Source organism: Salvelinus alpinus, chromosome 27, assembly GCF_045679555.1.
Source record: "Salvelinus alpinus chromosome 27, SLU_Salpinus.1, whole genome shotgun sequence".
NCBI lineage: Eukaryota > Metazoa > Chordata > Actinopteri > Salmoniformes > Salmonidae > Salvelinus > Salvelinus alpinus.
In genome coordinates, this window is record NC_092112.1 from 26,458,068 (window position 1) to 26,477,684 (window position 19,617).

Consider the following 19,617-nt stretch of genomic DNA (forward strand, 5'->3'; position numbering starts at 1 on the left):
TCCTTGAGATGTTTCTACACTTGATTGGAGTACACCTGTGGTAAATTCAATTGATTTGACATTATTTGGAAAGGCACACACCTGTCTATATAAGGTCCCAAAGTTGACAGCAAAAACCAAGCCATGAGGTTGAAGGAATTGTCGGTAGAGCTCCGAGACAGGACTGTGTCGAGGCACAGATCAGGGGAAGGGTACCAAAACATTTCTGCAGCATTGAAGGTCCCCAAGAACACAGTGGCCTCCATCATTCTTAAATGGAAGAAGTTTAGAACCACCAAGACTCTCCCGGCTAAACTGAGCAATCGGGGGAGAAGGACCTGACAGCCCGCTTGTAGTTTGCCAAAAGCCACCCAAATACTCTCAGACCATGAGAAACAAGATTCTCTGGTCTGATGAAACCAAGATTGAACTCTTTGGCCTGAATGCCAAGCGTCATGTCTGGAGTAAACCTAGCACCATCCCTACGATGAAGCATGGTGGTGGCAGCATCATGCTGTGGGGATGTTTTTCAGCGGCAGAGACTGTGAGACTAGTCAGGATCGAGGGAAAGATGAACAGAGCAAAGTAAAGAGAGATCCTTGATGAAAACCTGCTCCAGAGCGCTCAGGACCTCAGACTGGGGCGAAGGTTCACCTTCCATCAAGACAACAACCCTAAGCACACAGCCAAGACAACGCAGGAGTGGCTTCGAGACAAGTCTCTGAATGTCCTTGACTGGCCCAGCCAGGGCCTGGACTTGAACCTGATCGAACATCTCTGGAGAGACCTGAAAATAGCTGTGCAGAAACGATCCCCATCCAACCTGACAGAGCTTGAGAGGATCTGTAGAGAATGGGGAAAACTCCCCAAATATAAGTGTGCCAAGCTTGTAGTGTCATACCCAAGAAGACTCAGTACAAAGTACTGAGTAAAGGGTCAGAATACTTATGTAAATGAAATATTTCAGTTTTTTTTAAATAAATTAGCAAAACATTTAAAAACCTGTTTTTGCTTTGTCATTATGGGTTATTGTGTGTAGATTGATGAGGGGAGAAAAACAATGTAATCATTTTTAGAGTAAGGCTGTAACGTAACAAAATGTGGAAAAATTCAAACGGTCTGAATACTTTCCGAAAGGCACTTTATATACAGTATATATTTTTATGGCTGCTGCTCGACTAAAGAAATCTCGATCGACCAACAGCCTTTCAACCAAACAATTGACCAGTCGACTAAATGGGGTCAGCCCTAGTAGAATTGCAGGAAATTAGCTTTAAAACAGCCAACAGGAGGGCCTCGAAAATGTTCGGTCGACGACCGCACCATGGGACATGCCCATGGCCACTTTAAAGAATGCTTGATTCTCAAAGTCCTGCTGTGGGTCTTTTCCTCTGGGGAGAAGGAGAAGGGGATAGAGAAAGAAAGAGATGGGGAGATAAATAGAAAGAGAGAGTGAGGGAGAGAGAGAGAGAGTGTATGAGCATGCATGCGCGTGCCTGTGAGTATTTGTGTGTGTGTGTGTGTGTGTGTGTGTGTGTGTGTGTGTGTGTGTGTGTGTGTGTGTGTGTGTGTGTGTGTGTGTGTGTGTGTGTGTGTGTGTGTGTGTGTGTGTGTGTGTGTGTGTGTGTGTGTCTGTGTGATCAAGGCTATCCATAATTCCTGACCAGTTCCCCAGCCAACTCCTATTCACCCAAGGTCACCACAGTGATCCAGACAGCCATGCAATAAGGGCGGCCGGAGAGCATCGCTCACTTCTAATGCAATCAGAGCCACCAGCCCACCACAAATACAGTACACCAAATAGTAGCCCAAAGGCATCCAGGAAATTATATTTATGAATCATGGACACCAATCACTTCACAAATGGGCTTGCCTTTCTGACAGCCACAAAAAAATTGCCATCACAAAAGACTGCAGTCAATCTGGAAAACAGGGAACTGTTACTTGTTTGTCAGGTGCATTTGTGTTGCTGATACACAGCCACAGTGAGGTGAGGCTCCCAGCCACACATGGTGGAAAAGCCCATAGGGGGCAACAGCAGGAGGGGGGTCTGAGTAAGAGCATGACAAGAACACTAAACACATTACCACTTTGCCCACAGGACACCGCACTAGCTGATGTGGCAGAAAACACAGCCTCTGGTCCAAGGGGCTGCATTGAGTTGGTGTGGAAAGTGTTATTTTTACTGGTTCAAATACATATACGTCTGATGGGAGTATAAAACAACAAAAAAGGAGGTTGGAACAAAAACAAAATACTGCCAATGATACAGTACAGTACAGTCTTTATACATCTGTTTTGTATTCAAAACTCTCTAGTAGTTTGCTATTAATTGTTTTGGCACTGTTCCTCACATTTCTGCACCCCCGAAACAATAACAATCAATTTGTAACTTTTACCTCTGTAGGAACCCAAAGACAGTTGCTCAGTTAAAATTCATTTAATTTGCTTGCAAAAAAGTCAATCTAATGCCACTAATATATTCAGAGGAAGATTTCCTTCCTGTGCTCTAAAATATAATCACATTTTCTCCCTTGCGATAAGGAGGCCTCCTGGCAATGGCCCGAAGCGCATTTAGCATATGGATCGTTCCACCTCAAAAAGCAAAACAAATAGGATTTCGACACCCACCATCTCAGATTATTCTGAAATAGTTAAGATTAGCATTCCTGCAATATTATTTTCTTGAAATATAATTTGATCTCTGAGAAATTAAGCTAATTGATTGCACCCAAATTGTTCATTTTAATTTATAGGATTCATATAATATTCGGCGCACAGAGATGGTCGCCTCGCTTCAAGTCCTTAGGAACCTATGCAGTAATTTGTTTTTTAATGTATTATTTCTTACATTGTTAGCCCAGAAAATCTTAAGTGTTATTACAAACAGCCGGGAAAAACTGTTGGATATAAGAGCAACGCCAATTTACCAACATTACGACCAGGAATACGACTTTCCCGAAGCGGATCCTTTGGACATTGGATCTAATCCCAGAGGCCGACCCAAAACAATGTTGTCGTCGCAGGAGAGGCAGACGGAGCGGCCTCCTGGTCAGACTTAGAAGGCGAGCACACCATCCACCGCTTCCGAGCATATCACTCGCCAATGTGCTGTCTATAGACAAGGTGGACGAAATTAGCGTACAAGTTGCCTTCCAGAGAGACATCAGAGATTGTAACATTCTCTGTTTCACGGAAACATGGCTCAATCAAGATATGTTGTCAGCGTCTGTACAGCCACCGGGTTTCTTCATGCGTCGTGCCGACAGAAACAAACATCTCTCTGGTAAGAAGAAGGGCCGGGGTGTATGCCTCATGACTAACAACTCATGGTGTAACATATCCTGTTATGGCTGCAGGGGGCGTATTGAATAACTGGAAAGAGGTGCCCATTTTCAAATGGCCTCGTACTCAATTCTTGCTCGTACAATATGCATATTATTATTACTATTGGATAGAAAACACTCTCTAGTTTCTAAAACCGTTTGAATTATTTCTCTAAGTGAAACATAACTCTTTCTACAGCCCATTTCCTATCCGGAAGTGAGATTTCCAAAAGCGATGTCTCTCTTCAAGAGCTTGTCTATAAAAGGGCATGTCACTTAGGACTGTAGAAACACGTCATACACCTTCCCCTGGGTGTCATGCGGAAGTGAGAGCAGAAATGACTTGATTATCTCGTTCTGGGATTGAATACAACCTCTTGGAGTGAGAGGTGCGCCATAATTTTTTTTTGGAAGGCGCGAAGTTGGACCTGGAATCGCCTCCTGGAAAACCGTCGTTATAGGTGAATATGATCTCCGGCTTCGATTTTATTTGATACATGTCACAATATCATCCTAAAGTATGTTTTTTCAATATAGTTTAATTATATTATTGAAATTTATTCGGGACTTTAGACGTGATGCTTTGGAGGAATTTGTTCAAGAAGGAGAGGTTAGCGCCGCACGGCCAATGTGCTTGCTAATTCAAGAGGGAAATAGTTCGTTCTGGATCCAAACAAAGACGGTTCTGAAGAAAGGACCCCTTGTACAACATTCTGATGGAAGATCAACAAAGATAAGGACCCAATTTGGGATGCGATTTCATATATCTGTCGAACTGTGCTATCGCTACCGTTTGTCTTGAATAGATGCTGCTGTGTGTTAGCTATTGTAGTAAGCTAATATAACGATATATTGTGTTTTCGCTGTAAAACACTTCAAAAATCGGAAATATTGGCTGTATTCACAAGATCTTTGTCTTTCATTAGCTATCCACCATATATTTTTCTGAAATGTTTTATGATGAGTAATTAGGTAGTTGACGTTGGTGTCTGTATTTACTCTGGCTACTCCCGTGCGATTTCTGACTGTAGCTATGATGGTAGCAGTAATGTAAAACTGATTTATAGCTCAAATATGCAAATTTTTCGAACAAAACATAGATTTATTGTGTAACATGTTATAGGACTGTCATCTGAGGTAGTTTTTTCTAGGTTATTTAGGTTAGTTCTAGGTTAGTTAGGTTGGCTTTGTGCATGCTACCTGCATGCTACCGGTGCTGTGAAAAATGTCTGTCCTCTTTTGTATTTGGTGGTGAGCTAACATAAATATACGTGGTGTTTTTGCTGTAATACATTTAAAAAATCGGACACGTTGGCTGGATTCACAAGATGTTTATCTTTCAAATGCTGTATTGGACTTGTTAATGTGTGAAAGTTAAATATTTAAAAAAAATAGATTTTGAATTTCGCGCCCTGCACTTGAGCTGGATGTTGTCATAAGTGTACCGGTGTCGGGCTTGCAGCCCTAACAAGATATAGGAACTCAAGTCCTTTTGTTCACCTGACCTATAATACCTTACAATCAAATGCCACCCGCATTATCTCCAAAGAGAATTCTCTTCGATTATAGTCACAGCCCCCCCCCCCCCAAGCAGATACCTCGTCGGCCCTGAAAGAACATTTATTATAGCTGGGGATTTTAACAAAGCTAATTTGAGAACAAGGCTACCTAAATTCTACCAGCACAGTGATTGTAGTTACCCACTCGAGCAAAACACTGGACCACTGCTACTCTAACTTCCGCGATGCATACAAGGCCCTCGCCCGCCCTCCCTTCGGCAAATCTGATCATGAGTCCATCTTGATGCTCCCCTCCTATAGGCAGAAACTAAAACAGGAAGCGCCCGTGCTTAGGTCTATACAACACTGGTCTGACCAACCATATTCCATGCTTCAAGATTGCTTCGATCACATGGACTGGGAAATGTTCCGGGTAGCCTGGGACAAAAACATCGACGAATACGCTGACTCGGTGAGTGAGTTTATTAGGAAGTGCATTGGAGATGTTGTACCCACTGTGACTATTAAAACCTTCCCAAACCAGAATTCGATTGATTGCAGCATTCGAGCAAAACTAAAAGCGTGAACCTCCGCATTTAATCATGGCAAGGCGACTGGAAACATGACCGAATACAAACAGTGTAGTTATTCCCTCCGCAAGGCAATCAAACAAGCAAAGCATCAGTATAGAGACAAAGTAGAGTCGCAAGTCAACGGCTCAAACCCAAGACGTGTGTGGCAGGGTCTACAGGCAATCACGGATTACAAAAAGAAAACCAGCCCCATCACGGACATCAACGTCTCGCTCCCAGAAAAATTAAACAACTTTTTTGTGCGCTTTGAGAATAATACAGTGCCACCGACACGGCCCAATACCAAAGACTGTGGGCTCTCCTTCTCCGTGGCCAACGTGAGTAAAACATTTAAACGGGTTAACCCTCGCAAGGTTGCCGGCACAGACGGCATCCCTAGCCGCGTCCTCAGAGCATGCACAGACCAGCTGGCTGGTGTGTTTACGGATTCAATCAATCCTATCCCAGTCTGCTGTCGCCACATGCTTCAAGATGGCCACCATTGTTCCTGTTCCCAAGAAAGCTAAGGTAACTGAACTAAATGACTATCGCCTCGTTGCACTCACTTCTGTCATCATGAAGTGCTTTGAGAGACTAGTCAAGAATCATATAACCTCCATCCTACCTGATACCCTAGACAAACTCAAATTTGCTTACCGCCCCAATAGGTCCACAGTGATGCCCTCAGGCCCTCACCTCCTGTCAGGAAAATAACCTCTCACTCAACGTCAACAAAACAAAGAGGATGATCGTGGACTTCAGGAAACAGCAGAGGGAGCACCCCTCGATCCACATCGACGGGACAGTAGTGGAGAAGATGGAAAGTTCCTTGGCGTACACATCACGGACAAACTGAAATGGTCCACCCACACAGACAGCGTGGTGAAGAAGGGGCAACAGTGCCTCTTCAACCTCAGGAGGCTGAAGAAATTTGGCTTGTCACCTAAAACCCTCACAAACTTTTACAGATGCACAAACGAGAGCATCCTGTCGGGCTGTATCACCGCCTGGTACGGCAACTGCACCGCCCTCAACCGCAAGGCTCTCCAGAGGGTAGTGCGGTCTGCACAACACATCACCGGGGGCAAACTACCTGCCCTCCAGGACACCTACAGCACCAGATGTCACAGGAAGGCCAAAAACATCATCAAGGACAACAACCACCCGAGCCACTGCCTGTTCACCCCATATCATCCAGAAGGCGAGGTCAGTACAGGTGCATAAAAGCTGGGACCGAGAGACTGAAAAACAGCTTCTATCTCAAGACCATCAGACTGTTAAACAGCCATCACTAACATAGAGAGGCTGCTGCCAACATACAGATTCAAATCACTGGCCACTTTAATAAATGGATTTAATAAAGGAATCACTAGTCAATTTGAATAATGTCACTTTAATAATGTTTACATATCCTACATTACTCATCTCATATCTATTGTATCTTGCCTATGCCGCACGGCCATCACGCATCCATATATCTATATGTACATATTCATATTCCATCCCCTTACATTTGTGTGTATAAGGCAGTCGTTGTGAATGTGTTAGATTACTTGTTAGATATTACTGCACTGTCGGAACTAGAAGCACAAGCATTTCGCTACACTCACATTAACATCTGCTAACCATGTGTATGTGACCAATAAAATATGATTGGATTTTAAATATCGTACCTAAGATCCGAATTGGACTAAACTTTTTCTAACAATGATTTAGACATGAGGATTCCCAAAAGATGGTCTAAAGCCACCCACGGACCCTCCACATCCCACGCCAATCCCACCCCAACAGTGAGTTTATAGTATCAGTTCTCTATGTCTGACAATAGAAAATGTTGTGATTGGTCTGTGTGAGGGGGAGAAGGGGTGGAACAATTTCCTGAAGATTCCTGAAGAGACCCCAATGACGGTGAAGAATCTCTAGGTTAAAAACCACTGTACAAGATTGCGAAGATTAGGCAATGCTGCGACTTTGAGTATTGTTTCTTCATCCTTCATCCTAATGTATTCCCAGTGAATGTGTTAATGTTTTTTTCCTGCTGTTCAGAGAAATTAGTCATTGAAGTTAGGTTTCTGTCCCATCCTACATCCTGATATTACCAGGTTCTGACCACTAGATGTTAGGAACTATATTTATTTAATATTCTTTAAATCCTACTGTGTAAATGAAAATGTCCAATTTGGGTGCAATCAATTAGCTTGATTTTTCAGAGATCAAAATATACACTGAGTGTATAAAACATTAGGAATACCTTCCTAAAATTGATTTGCACCCCCTTACTCCCTCAGAACAGCCTCAATTCGTCAGGGCATGGACGCTACAAGGTGTCGAACGCATTCCACAGGGATGCTGGCCCATGTTGACTCCAATACTTACCACAGTTGTGTCAAGTTAGTTGGATGTCCTTTGGGTGGTGGACCATTCTTGATACACACAGGAAACTGTTGAGCCTGAAAAATCCAGCAGCGTTGCAGTTCTTGACACACTCAAACCGGTGCCCCTGGCACCTACTACCATACCAAGTTCAAAGGTACCAAAATATTTTGTCTTGCCCATTCACCCTCTGAATGGCACACACACACACACAATTTCTTCATTTTTTACATTTAAGTCATTTAGCAGACGATCTTATCAAGACCAATTGTCTCAATGCTTAAAAATCCTTCTTTAACCTGTCTCCTCCCCTTTATCTACTCTGATTGAAGTGGATTTAACAAGTGACATCAATAAGGGATCATAGCTTTCACCTGGGTTCACCTAGTCAGTCTACTATGTCATGGAAAGAGCAGGTGTTCCTAATGTTTTGTACACTCAGTGTACTTCAACCAAATAATGTTGCAAGAATGCTAATCTTATCTGTTTCTAACTACAGAAACAATTTCAGAACAATGGTGGGTGTCATTGCTTGCTGAAATTATATGGAACAACCAATTCGATCAGAGTGAGTGAGCGCTGAGTAACCAGTACTCCAATCCCATAACCCCTCCATAAAAATCACCTCATGACGATAGCTAGGCCTGGCTCTGCAGCGCTTTGGTGGGCTTCTGGGCAGAAATATAGCCAAATCCCTGGCACTGAAATCTGCTATGATGGAACCCTGTTGATTCCTTTGAAAGACTCGGCAGAATCAAAGGATTTGGTCAGGATTCCAGGGATTTATGTAGGCCCTTACAGCAGCCCTGCACTGAAACCATATCATAATTCCTCCACATACTGTAACGCTGGGAGAAAGCACCTAATAGTATTTGCAATTGAAAGGGACACTTTGCAGGTAAGCTCATGATTTTATAAAAAGAACGTCTGACCATCTAGTAATCTCAAAGCAGAGCGGCATTTACTAGGTTTTCATATCACAGCCTACAAATCAATATGGGACACATTGGGTCCAGACCTGGCCAGCACTAGGACCTCTGGGCTACAGTGAAGCCATCTCAGGGTGTTACCCAGGTGACTGGCAGACAAGCTGGCTGACCTCTGCTGACCCTGACTAACTGGCCCCATCCCAGACCCTGGCCCTGCATCTGATCCCCTGCTCATTGACAGATCACACGTTGGAATTGCTTTCACAGCTCTGGCAACCTGGAGCCATGCGCGTGGCATTATACCCTCATCTGTCCTTCAACCGCCACCATCAGCACAGCATTATGAGCAGCCATGATCGGGTTACCAGCGCCGCACAGACAATCAGCGTAAGTGCCTTGCAGAGGTGTGAGAGAGCCCAGTCGGCCCACTCATTACTGCCGCTTCCATCATTCATAAAAAATATTGTATGGGGATTGGACACCTGACATAACGGGCTTCACAAATATTGTCTCTCACCATTTCTATCAATCAAACTATAGTTTGCTACCGTCGTTGTAGGTTTTTATGTGGGGCATTTCTGAGAGTGACGCGTCAGACTGTGTATGACTGTGTTTACTTGTACACTCACGTTGTTAAAGTCTGGTAGTCCAACTGATTAGGTTCAGTCAGATTACAGATTCCATTACAGAGCATGAAGAGAGTACATCCAGATAGTTGCTGGCTGAAACAGTACACTCTGTGTGGTGTGTAGTTTAGTCCCAGTGTTAAAGCAATACAACAGCAGGAAAAAGAATAGGATAGGATTACAGAGCGACTAGGAACAGAGTAATGTAATATGGTTAAATCAATTCATACAGTATATAATCTGCTTGTTGCTCAGTAAAACACATCACAGCTAAAACTATGTAGAGGAGGGAAGCCTATGTGCTGGAACAAACAGAACTGGTAGACTTCGGTATAGTACAAACCTCTGGCTAATGATCAAGCAGTAGAATGTTTTTTCTCTTCACATCTCTATGTAATGTGTGTAGCCTAATGTTGTAATGTTTTTGCACCACGGAATTTATGGACCACAATGGAAATAAGTCTCTGCCTTTTTTGTGTTATCCCTGTCATGTTTTAAAAATATATGTACTGTGTGTATGTGTTTTTTTTACTGGCAAAATCAATCGATTAATCAACCAATAAGTCAACCAATCAATCAACCAATCAATCAGTCAGCCAGCCAGCCAGCCAGCCAGCCAATCAACCAATCAATCAAACTATCAATTAACCCCCCCCCCCCACCTTGACAGAATTTCCAAAGCAGACGTTATGAGGGCCACATGATGACAAAAGAGGCCTGCTTATTTCCTGAGGCACAGTACAGACACAGAGGCAGTCTTGGGGCCCTTGGCTTCCTCCAGCGGGAGATTGGATGTCATACATCAGTCTTCAACAACCAGAGAGCTACACAGAGCAAGACCAATCTAGCTTGGTACTGTCACAGACAGACAGGCATTATCTATAAGCTTAGTGAGAGGAGCGGGATAACAAGTCTACCTCCCCAGGCTGTCTGGGGCTGTTGTTTGTGAAGGTCATCACCCTGTCTCATTATAATATCTGGGTAGTAAGTGAAAACTCACACAAGCCAAGTTCGTGCACGCAATGCCTTGAGTTATACTTGTGATTTCACTCCTACAAAGACCGCTGAGTAATATTCCCTCTCACACGCAGTCCTTTCATTCTAAGCTACACACACACACGCAACACACACATGCATACACATACACACCACAGAAGTGGCTACAAGAACAGTTACATGGTTTGATTCTCCCTCATCTCCCCCGCCATGTCTTGTTTCATATAAGCATCTTTGTTTTGGTCTCAATGGGATTACATACTCAGTGTTTTACCGCTGCAGTCAGAGAGAACATCTCCAGGGATTTAACACAGCAGACAGGTTATGCAGAGGCACTATGGGTACCGGTATTCATATTTAATGGGGAACAGGCTGTTTATTATTAGATTGTAAAGTTTGGGAACACTGCTTTAAGGAGAAGATTCATAGGTAACAACTGGAGCTTGAAACAGTCCATTAAAATATTGATCTAATAACTATACATTTTTCCCCCAAAATAACAGCTTTCTGTCAAAATAAAAATGACTCACATCATAAAAGTATCATTATAAACAGGGTGGTTCGAGCCCTGAATGCTGAATGACTGACAGCCCTGGTATATCAGACCGTATACCACTTGTATGACAAAACATAGATTTTACTGCTCTAACTACGTTGATAACCAGTTTATAATAGCAATAAGGCACCTCAGGGGTTTGTGGTACATGGCCAATATACCACGGCTAAGGGCTGTAGCCAGGCACTCCGCTTAGCGGCGTGCATGGCCAATATACCACACCCCCCGTGCCTTATTGCTACAATATAACACATTCTTTGACATGTCATCATGGCACAGGCCCCTCATCTCTTGAACAGTCAGTTGTCATTGTTCCTAAGCATCTCTGAACCAATCACTGCTACACTGTTTACGTATCAATCCATCCCTCTAATAAACAGGCAGGCAGGTCCTCACAGAGACATGGTGTCTGCCCTACATCCCCGCACTCAAGGCTCATCGCTGAGGTCAAACCCCATGTAATGAGAGCTGTCCTCAGAGCCGTGGACGTGCCCATCCACAGCGCCATGTTTACTTATCTCTGGCCTTAATCAGTCATCCACTAGCCTAGTCATCCCATCCCCATCCAGCAGCTAGCTCTGTTTATCCCCCAAGGTCCTCCAAAATGACCCTGCAGAATGCCTCTGATGTGCCTTTAGACCTGTGGTCACTCAGGCCTGCCCTCGTCTCTCTACAGCCGCCTCTCACATGCCTCGCTGCCTCATAGCCACTCTACCGAGCCACATGCTTTCATTGCATTTTCACAGCGTTCTGACAACAGTCAAATGGCCGGAAAGAGATTGAGCAGGGTAGAATAACAACTTTGGTTGGCAGACTGCATTTAGTTATCAAAAGTTAACGCCTAACTCACAGTGCTGTTGTCAGACAAAGCTGGAATTTTTAGTAGCTTGTCCAGCTGTCAGAAGTTGGGTGTCCAATTTAAATACCTCTGCAGTTAGACACATTGTGCTGCCTGCATTTCTTGCCTGTTACTTGCTGTTGCTAAGATACACTGTCATTTTTTTTAAATATTTCAGCTCAATGGAGAATTACCCTAACAAACAGACAGCAGCACCGGGGTTCATCTCATTGTCCTTGTACTACTGTATGTACTGAAGGCATCTCTCCTGTCAGCAAGATAGACAGGGATGAGAGGATAGGTTAAGGTAAAATTAGGGGTTAAAAGCATTGGGCATAAACTTTCTAGAGTGACGAGATCCCCCCACACACATATTCACAGCACTCATAGTTATGGGTCTTGCTAAGATTTGAGGGATTTATAACATTTTGAAGAGTCATTCAATCTTTCTGCCTTCTTAGATATCAATGGCAGTACAGGGAGATGATTGATTTTGCTCTTCTCCACATCAAGGACTTTCTTTACATGACAGGCAGCTTTCTGTGACATGTACCTCTCATCTCTCAAGCTGCAAACACTATTTACCTTCATCTTTCTGACTGCATAGACCACCGACTGGCAATGCCTCAGTCACTACAGAGGTTCGCAGACAATGCTGAGAAACAAGCCACCGCTCCTCTAACGTTATGTAATCTCTATAATTTGTGCAGAAGGGATGGATGAGTCAATCAATTTAGAACAGGTAGCTGAGAGAGTAGCATAGGGGTTTACAGTGTGTTAGTTCCCTCAGCAAAATTGGTGTAAAGGCTGAAGGGATGTGTCTGGATCTGATAGGACTGCGTGGCGGAAAATAATGCATTCATTGTAATAACCTATGTTAGAATCTAATCAAGGGATGTTATTACATTATAATATGGTTAGTGGTGGTACTACAAATAGCCTCAGGATATAGTTTAGTAGACTCATAAGCCAATAAAACCTAATGAAACATGGCACAACTCTGCAGTTACTCCCATATATTTCTATATAAATAAATGATCCTTTGATCTGCTAACAAGCATACTGTACTGGTTCACTTGGAACAAGAAGCTTTTCACCTTAAGGGGTAAACAATAAAAAACAAAACCAGGCAAAACCGAACTCTCCATTTGGATAAACGCAGGGGGTTTTGCAAGCCAGGCAGTAAATATTGAGAGAGAATTTACCCACCAACTTACTCCCCCATCTGTCAATGCTGAAAACCTAAAGTCATGTTCCGAGCCAGCTGATGGCAACTTTGTAGCTATTGACTGATTTTTGCTTGGCTAATGATGTCGCACAACCTGCTTTTTTTCACTATCGGAATCAATAAAGTGTTGCTGTCAGGGCCTAATTCAAAGCCTTGTTGTGTTGGAAGCCAAATGCATAAATCCAGCTTAGTATGTTACAACTGGGAGAAAAACAGCCAGTAAAAAATGAAACCAACAGCCTACTGCACCAGTGGATAGATTTAGACAGATGCTATCCCTAAAGACATGAAATACATTCAACAGAAATGCAGAGAAGTTAACTTCCTACCACTGAAACTTGCTAGGCTATACTCCATGACAAGAATGAATGTATGAAATGGATTACAGGGTAAACATAGCGGAGACAAAATGCAATTATGCATTTGCAGCCAGTGCAGTGCTATATTCATTAATACCTATAATATCATATAAGTGTGCTGTTGGCAGGTCTGGGACTGCAGAGCAGAAGACAAATATGGGTCCTGAGGTGAGGAATTTGGACAATTTAAGCCAGTCATTCTACAGACATGGCTTTGCCATCACGATCAGGGATTGATCCTTAATTTTCCCCATCTCTGGAGTGAATTCGCATTCTGATTCCTAAATTCAATGAAATTCTCCACCAAGACTGTTAGGGCCCAGTTTGTAGATGCATCTCCTCTATGCTCTTTTATGATCCCTCCAGATGTTTGCTTTGGATCACGTTGTCAGGATGAACGTTTAATGGATATACCTGAAAGTAGGCATACCAATCCTAACAAAAATGTCAAATTGAGCATCGGCAGAAACTTCTTATGCTAGATAAGCACAGAATATGGTTAATGAGTAGGTAGTGTAGAGGATGTGGAGGTAAGTGACATCTCATATCTCATCCTGTAGGCTTGGAGTCGTGAATAGAGTCGTGATGCCCTTAAAGAGCATCAACATGATGAGTTCACTACATAAAATAAGTGGATACATTTCTTCAGACTCGATTCCAGATTAATTATAAAGACATGTCCATTTACTATTCACCCGACCAATTAGTTTACAATATCAGTCTAAACACATATTTCCAATTGTTTACCTGCCCTGCTTCAATAATCTACAGCAAACGGACCATAAATAACTAACTACAGCTCATTCAGGAATGCAATACCAACTTGGTCAATAACGCTGTAATTGCTGTGTACCTCGAGGCTTTTTGCTTCGACTTAATTAGTCTATTGGAGATTCTGCCCCTCCCATAATTTGACTTAGACTTGAGTGTTAGTTTACTTGAACATAATACCTTAATGGAAATGCAGAAAATACCTAAATACTCCAGTAATGATGCACTGATATGAAAGATATAATAGCTCTTTATGTTTCTCCACACCACCAATGTGTTGTGGAAACACGGCGTACAATACTACATACAGTGATTGAATGTATTTGGAGGGCATGTAAATGAGCAGGCCTCCTGAACACCATCCCCTCCTCAGAGACCCACAGCTCCATCAAGAGCAGAAGTTCATACCTCCCACACCTAGCAACCACACGGAGACCAGCTGCCAGTAGCCAACATCAGTCAGGAAATGACATCTTCAAACATAGCCCAGCTTTCATGTCCCCTATTTCAGATGTAAGAATAGTATAGGGTAAGTGCTCTGGACAGTTAACAGCTTTCCTTAGGAATTTATTGACTGCTTTATAGAGTTTAATTCATGCCACACACACGGTCTACCCAGCTGTCTTTGTTTAGCCTACAGGCATGTCTAGGGGTGACGCACACAGTTAACATTCACTGATATAAAAAGCTAGAATCAAAGAACTTAGGGCCAATTATCTTTTTAAATGTCCAATACTGCAACCATCTGGTCAACAGCTTCCTATCTACTGTTCCTCCCAGCAGCCACCTCACCCGGCTGCTGTTTCAACATCATACAACAATGAGACTATCCCATAACAACACAGGGGGATGAGTTGTAGTTCGTTGGTGGTCGTAACCAGCTGTAACAGAGGAACTTGACTTCCAATGGTTAACGCCTTTCCTTTCCAGCAGATGCTGATGAGCCATGGCAGTGTTTAACTTTCACTATCAGATAACAAAGATACAATAAGAGCTGGGGAACCTGGCTAATTTACACTTCTGAGGAACCATATTCATATTGATCTGCTATCTCTGCTCCCACAGAAACACCAACAGGGGGTAGAATGAGAAGCTAGCATATTTAACAGTTTAACATATATTTACTTATATGTATGAAAATGTAAATGTGTGAAGCTTTTTCAGTGGAACATACCAGCAATGGGACATTAACCGTGATAAATGTTTGTAGTATGAAGCCAACTTGATAGGTTAAGCTATCACAAAAATAGCCTAGAGACAGAGGAAATACACTGTAAACTATACAGCAATTCAACGTGCACATGGTGAGGTAATGAATGAAAACCGAATAATAACTGAGAGGTTCAAAAGCAGGATAAAAACAGGTCAATAAACCCTACATTGTGTAACATTTCATTTCATAATTGGTCATTTAATCAGATACACTTGAACAGCACAATCTCCTCTTAATTCTTGTTCGGTATTGTGTGAATTAGCCCCATATTAAGATCCATTCTGAAGCACAGATTGAAGCACAAACAAAAGGAAAAATGTAACTGTGGTTATTAAACAATTTTAAAAGCTTTTCCTCATGCTTATTTAGCATGGATCATATGGTTGGACAACAAATTGTCCCTTTGAAGTCGTTTTGAGAGCATTATGTTGTTTAAGTGTTGTGCTTACAAATATCCTGAGTGATAGGCGATGCTTGAAAGACCCAGCATGATAAATTGTTAAGTTCAAATGGTCTAATCAAGGCACATGCATATATTGCAATAATAATGAGGCCTATTTTTTTGGTGCATAATTGCAATGCTATAATACGACTACATATCAAATGGTTTTGAAATAGTTTACAAGTTCTGACATCAGCCAAGGCCAAGCAGTCAGCTCGAGTTAAAGGGAAAAGCACAGATGATTAGATAAGCCTAACAGGGCTTTCCTACCGACTAGAGGAGTCTGTTACCAAAAATACAGCTGCTGCTTCAGAGCATTAACAAAACAGTAACTGCTGCTGCTGCTGCTGATAAAAGCGGCCTATTGGAAAAGGATGCATTCCTACTGCAGCTTTGAGACACCACAGATGTGTTGGGAGCGAGCAACCCTGGCGTGCAGTAGGTAGGCTACACAGGACCAGTAAGTGTTTGTCTAAATGCAGCCTGTCAGGAGGATTGGGAAAGGTCATCTCCAGCTCTGTGTGCATGAGAGCTCATTGATCATAGGGATATCTGTGGGTGAGGTTGGCCAAGGTATCAGTGCTTCAGAACAACTCCAGAGTGGTCTTTCAGACACAGCTGTCCTGTGATCTCTGCTGAAATCTCCCACATCAAACAGCACTCACTGTACAGAACAGGTACACAGTGTCTGTGGAGCACCGACATTTTTCATCAGAACATACGAAAAAGTTTGAGTCAACTAACAGTAACACATACGGAGACATTTTCACTACAACCAAATATACTTGCAAATCTTTCCTTTTCAAGTGCTAAGAGAGGACTAAAGCCCTCTTAGAAAGGAGGTGGCTTATCCTTTTCTGTAAAAGTAACCATGTGAGGAGAGCAGACCCATAGCTAGGTCTCTAGCCAGGAGAACTGTGAGCTGTAATTAAGACTCTAAGGGGGTGGCCTTGCCCACCACGACTCGGCTGAGTCTCGCTAACAGGGGCATGTTATAAGACATGTATAGCCATCTGCACATGCTTAAGGGACAAGCTGAACAAAACTTGGAATGTCATGTGACCTATCACGCTAGGGTGATTTATCATAGATACCAGCTGGTGGATAGTGTTGAGATTGTCACCACCACCTACTATCAGTTAAGTGACAGTGAGTCACTGTAGGCTAAAGGTCACATTTTTGTATGATAAAAAAGACATCCTGATGAGTGGTGAAACAAGAGGCATGTACTAGGCTACTTGCCTCTCCAAAAGACCTGAACACCTGCAATAATATTCCATCACCTCACCTGACATCAGCCACTGAATGTGATAATGTTACCCAGAAAACAGTATGTTGACTAGCATCACTTCCAGTACATTTGAGTCATTGATGATTGCATTATCAGTTGCAATCCATCTAATTCCACAATAATCCTACACGGCTCTTAGCCGACTCCACGATTTACCATGGGGTTGAGCCGCGACTAGTGTGGGCAGACTGGAGCTTTTTAACGTTTTTCTTTTAATAAAAAACGACTGATCTCAGCACCGAAAGAATAGCCCGCAATTACAAAGAACACTGTAGTTTGTAATTGCGGGCTATTATTTGGGTGCTGAAATCAGTAATTTTTTTTTTACATAAACTACATTTTATGTGACGTCGGAGCTCAAACCGCCCACACTAGTCGCTGGTGAACTAAATCGTAAATCGTGGAGTTAGGTTTATTTGGACATTTCTCACTATCCGACTGTATAGTGGAACCATTCACAAACACAACCCATCCCCGCCATATCACCATGCTTCCCTGGCATCTGTCCCAGGTGGTACAGCTGGTAAGAAGCCTCTCATGCGTGCAGTCAGTGAGCACCCGGAGGAGCAGATGCGTGAGAGCGTCCCTTTTGCTCGAAATGATCATATTCCCCCCGGGAATGATCCACTCTCTGAATTGTGGATTCGGTCGTAGGGCAAGGGTGTTGCAGGCCATCTTAACCATACAGTTATTGATTTAGGGCTGAAGAGTTGACTTAGGAGTGCATGTCCGCAGTTGGCTACTGTACAGGGAAGTAGCTATATATCACCCTCATCGCATCTCCCCATAAGGAAAGCCATTACGCATGTAATAATTAATATCATAAACTCACCAATTGCATGCCACAGATAAAGGCCAGGGTGCATCGGCCACTGCAACAACCCATTGTGTACTGTCCACTTTGGATCTCCGCTCCACGTGGGTCGCTATAACTCCCAAATCCCCGAATCTCTCAGCTGGTCGGCCGGGCAGTTCCAATGACGCGACCACACTGTACAGCGGCGTGCTTTTCAGGCAATAATAAATGAAGAAAATTATGATTGGCCAAACAATTTGATAATATATATTATGTCTCAAAAAATAGTGGAGAACTTTGAATTAGTCATACGGGTCCAACTGTTCAAAATTCTGAAAGTCGGTCAGCTCTTAATTAGCAGAATTGGGCCTATTATCTGGTTATTATACGTCAGAGCAGTCCAGGGATAAACCATAAACTAAAATTAAAGCCTCTGAAAATGTTCTATAAAAAAAATCCATTCAAATATGGTCCAGAATAAAGTGCCAGTGGGCACTAGGCAGAATAGTATCCTATCCTGAACACAGTGGCCACTTGAAGAAATGAACTGTGTCAGGCTATTTCTGAAAGGCTCCTTTGCTGAGAAACAAAGAAAGCCAGTGTTCTTTAAGCCGATGGGGTTCTTCTCATCGCTCCTCCCTCCACGGTCGGTTTGTTCGGGTCCCAGTCTGCAACTGAACTAAACAGCGCGCGCCCTTTACTTTTCACACAGAAAGGCTATGGACAATGTAGAATTCAAAGCAGTCCGCCGTTATCTTCCCTGCTTAAAGCTCTCTCATAGGAGGCATGCTACGAATATGAGAATTTCAGTTATGTCCAAAATCGGTGGTGCTGAACACAGTCCTAGTATCCTCCTCAGCAGCACTGTGCATCCTCACTCGTCCGGATTTCATAACCGCTGATTGTCCCTTGTTGGACATGTAACAGTGTTCACTTACACATAGAGAATCCCGGTCATATACTGTAGATATTGTCGGTAGGACAGACAGTGCAGTAAAAAGACGGACAAAAGAGAAACGCGGTTCACCTTGCGCGGTCGCCAGCCCCACCATCCGACGCTCCAGATTGAATGAACCACACGCAGTGTTATACACCGCAGGGAAGCGGCTACGTTCCTTTGAGCCGGAGATGAGATATAGAGTGCAGCTAAGGACCTGGCCATCACTCAATACACTGGATCAGCCCTCCGTTCCGATTCGCACTGGGCGTCAACGGCAGAGAGTTGATGTGATATCGAACTAATGATACTTTTGATTCATCACTTGTAAATCAGGATGACAGAGAGTCATCCACAACAACACCTCAATTAAATGAAAGTAAAAAAAGGTTAGCCTATTGATGTTGCCAAATAGTAATAGGGCAATACTAACAAGCCTTTAATTTAATTAATTTTAGCGGACAGTTTCATCCAAAGACATGCACATGCTGTTCCAAGTCCAACCATACCGCCGGAAGTAGGGGTGCTAAGGTTGTTGCAGCACCCCCTGATAAACTGAATTTTGTGAATTAGGCCTTTATTACTCCCATAGGGCGGCGCATAATTGGCACGTCGTCCGGGTTAGGGTTTGGCCAGGGTAGGCGGTCCTTGTAAATAAGATTTTTTTTTTTACTGACTTGCCTAGTTAAATAAAATAAAAAATGTATTAGTGGAGAAAAATACTCCTCGGCACCCCCCCCCCCCCCCCCTCCATCTTCCTGCGGCCAAACATCATGTCCAAACATCATGTTCAACCCATGAGCCAAACACATATGACTCCAAAGTGGCCTCTGAAAATAACATGCACTAATGGGTACATTGTAAAACAATTTGCCTGTTCTTCCCT

The 19,617-nt window shown here is 43.1% G+C and overlaps 1 protein-coding gene across 2 annotated transcripts in view; it reads right to left on the minus strand.

Moving 5' to 3' along the window:
* Nucleotides 1-19,220, minus strand: part of LOC139556260 (sodium/potassium-transporting ATPase subunit beta-1-interacting protein 2) — a 173,437-nt gene extending 154,217 nt beyond the window's left edge. Inside the window, exon 1 of one of the 2 annotated variants that reach the window (XM_071369988.1) lies at nt 17,831-19,220. In XM_071369988.1, the coding sequence (XP_071226089.1) occupies nt 17,831-17,864 (34 nt within the window). In that variant the 5' untranslated portion in view covers nt 17,865-19,220. The remainder of the gene's footprint in view (nt 1-17,830) is intronic. The other variant, XM_071369989.1, reaches the window with a different exon arrangement.
* Nucleotides 19,221-19,617: the final 397 nt, after the last annotated feature.